This window comes from Manacus vitellinus, unplaced genomic scaffold (assembly GCF_001715985.3).
Source record: "Manacus vitellinus isolate BGI_N305 unplaced genomic scaffold, ASM171598v3 ctg7180002429534_pilon, whole genome shotgun sequence".
NCBI classification, from domain to species: domain Eukaryota; kingdom Metazoa; phylum Chordata; class Aves; order Passeriformes; family Pipridae; genus Manacus; species Manacus vitellinus.
In genome coordinates, this window is record NW_021938082.1 from 1 (window position 1) to 2,535 (window position 2,535).

At 61.5% G+C, this 2,535-nt stretch overlaps 1 protein-coding gene across 1 annotated transcript; it reads right to left on the minus strand.

Annotated features, from left to right (window-relative positions):
* Window positions 1-13: 13 nt before the first annotated feature.
* On the minus strand, window positions 14-2,101 carry LOC108642602 (GTP-binding protein Rit1-like; the record flags this gene model as incomplete). The annotated part of the gene is made up of 2 exons (XM_018087071.2): window positions 14-205; window positions 1,893-2,101. Coding segments are annotated over 2 exons (401 nt in total), but the record flags the coding sequence as incomplete, so codon positions are not given.
* Window positions 2,102-2,535: the final 434 nt, after the last annotated feature.

The following is a 2,535-nucleotide window of genomic DNA, read 5'->3' on the forward strand; positions in this document are numbered from 1 at the left end:
CGGTGCCCCTCACCTGGCGCAGCTGGGCCAGGTCGGATTTGTTGCCCACGAGCACGGCGGGCGTGTCGTCGGTGCGGCGCACGCGGTAGATGAGCTGCCGGAACTCGCGCACCTCGTGGAAGCTGCGCCGGTCGGTGATGGAGTAGCAGATGATGAACCCCTCCCCGGCCCGCATGTACTGGTCCCTCATGGCCGTGAACTCCGCCTGCAACGGCGTCCCCACCAAGGTCAGCCCCGGGAGGGACTGGGACACCCTGGGAGGGGATGGGACACCCTGGGACACCCTGGGAGGGGATGGGACACCCTGGGACGGGATGGGACATCCCAGGAGGGGATGGGACACTCCAGGAGGGACTGGGACACCCTGGGATGGGACTAGGACACCCTGGGAGGGGACTAGGACACCCTGGGAGGGGACTGGAATATCCCAGGAGGGACCAGGACACCCTGGGAGGGGATGGGACACCCTGGGATTGGACTGGGACACCCTGGGAGGGGATGGGACACCCTGGGATGGGACTGGGACACCCTAGGAAGGGACTGGGACACCCTGGGAGGGGATGGGACACCCTGGGACGGGATGGGACACCCTGGGAAGGGATGGGACACCCTGGGAAGGGATGGGACACCCTGGGACGGGATGGGACATCCTGGGAAGGGATGGGACACCCCAGGAGGGACTGGGACACCCTGGGATGGGACTAGGACACCCTGGGAGGGGACTGGAATATCCCAGGAGGGACCAGGACACCCTGGGAGGGGACAGGACGTCCCAGGAGGGACTGGGACACCCTGGGAGGGGACTGGGACATCCCAGGAGGGACTGGGACACCCTGGGAGGGGCCAAGACATCCCAGGAGGGACTGGGACACTCCTGGAGGGACTGGGACACCCCTGGAGGGACTGGGACACCCTGGGAGGAACTGGGACACCCTGGGAAGGGACTGGGATGCCCCAGGAAGGGCCGGGACAGCCCAGGAGGGACCAGGACATCCTGGGACAGGACCAGGACACCCTGGGAGGAACTGGGACACCCCAGGAGGGACTGGGACACCCTGGGAAGGGACTGGGACACCCTGGGAGGGACTGGGACACCCTGGGAGGGACTGGGACACCCTGGGAAGGGACTGGGACACCCCGGGAGGGACTGGGACACCCTGGGATGGGACTGGGACACCCTGGGATGGGACTGGGACACCCTGGGAAGGGACTGGGACACCCTGGGAGGGACTGGGACACCCTGGGAAGGGACTGGGACACCCCGGGAGGGACTGGGACACCCTGGGAAGGGACTGGGACACCCCGGGAGGGACTGGGACACCCTGGGAAGGGACTGGGACACCCCGGGAGGGACTGGGACACCCTGGGAAGGGACTGGGACACCCCGGGAGGGACTGGGACACCCCGGGAGGGACTGGGACACCCTGGGATGGGACTGGGACACCCCAAGAGGGACTGGGACACCCTGGGAAGGGCCAGGACATCCCAGGAAGGACCAGAACACCCTGGGACAGGACTGGGACACCCTGGGAGGAACCGGGACAGCCCAGGAGGGACTGGGGCACACCAGGAAGGGCCGGGACAGCCCAGGAAGGGCTGGGACACCCCAGGAGGGGCCAGGACACCCTGGGAAGAACCAGGATATCCCAGGAGGGACTGGGACACCCCAGGAAGGGCCGGGACAGCCCGGAGGGCCGGGGCCAATCCCACCCCACGTGCATTTGGGGACAGAAACCCCCCTGGCCTGGGATGTCCCGGGGGTCCCACCGGCCCCTGGCAGGCACAAAGCCAGGCCTGGGGGCAGGAGCAGAGCTCCAAAACCCCGTTTTTGGGCTCCAAAATTGATCTGTGTCCCTGCCCCTCTCCCTGCAGCCCCCCAGGACCCCCCGTACCTGCCCCGCCGTGTCCAGGATGTCCAGGTTGGCGGGCTCGTCGTCGATGCGGATCCGGATCTTGTAGGCGTCCTCTGGGCGTGCGGGGAACCCGGGAATGGTTCGGGAATGATTCGGGAATGGTTTGGGAATGGTTTGGGAATAACCGTCAGTCCCAGAGGGAACTGGCACCAAACCCACCCCACAGCCCCGGATTGCCTCAGGCTGGGCTCAGGAGGAGCCAAACCTGCCATTTCTGCTGGATTTAACCCCCTGGGCTGAAATCGTGGGGTTTGTGTCCCATTCCCTGGGAATCCACCCGGGGGAGCCCAGACAGGAACAGCTATTGAGCTGTTTATTGAGTTATTTATTGATCTATTTATTGAGCTATTTATTGATCTGTTTATTGATCTATTTATTGAGTTATTTATTGAGCTATTTATTGAGCTATTTATTGAGCTATCTATTGAGCTATTTATTGATCTGTTTATTGATCTATTTATTGAGTTATTTATTGAGCTATTTATTGATCTATTTATTGAGCTATTTATTGAGCTGTTTATTGAGCTATTTATTGAGCTGTTTATTGAGCTATTTATTGAGCTATTTATTGATCTATTTATTGAGCTACTCATTGATCTATTTATTGATCTATTTATTGATC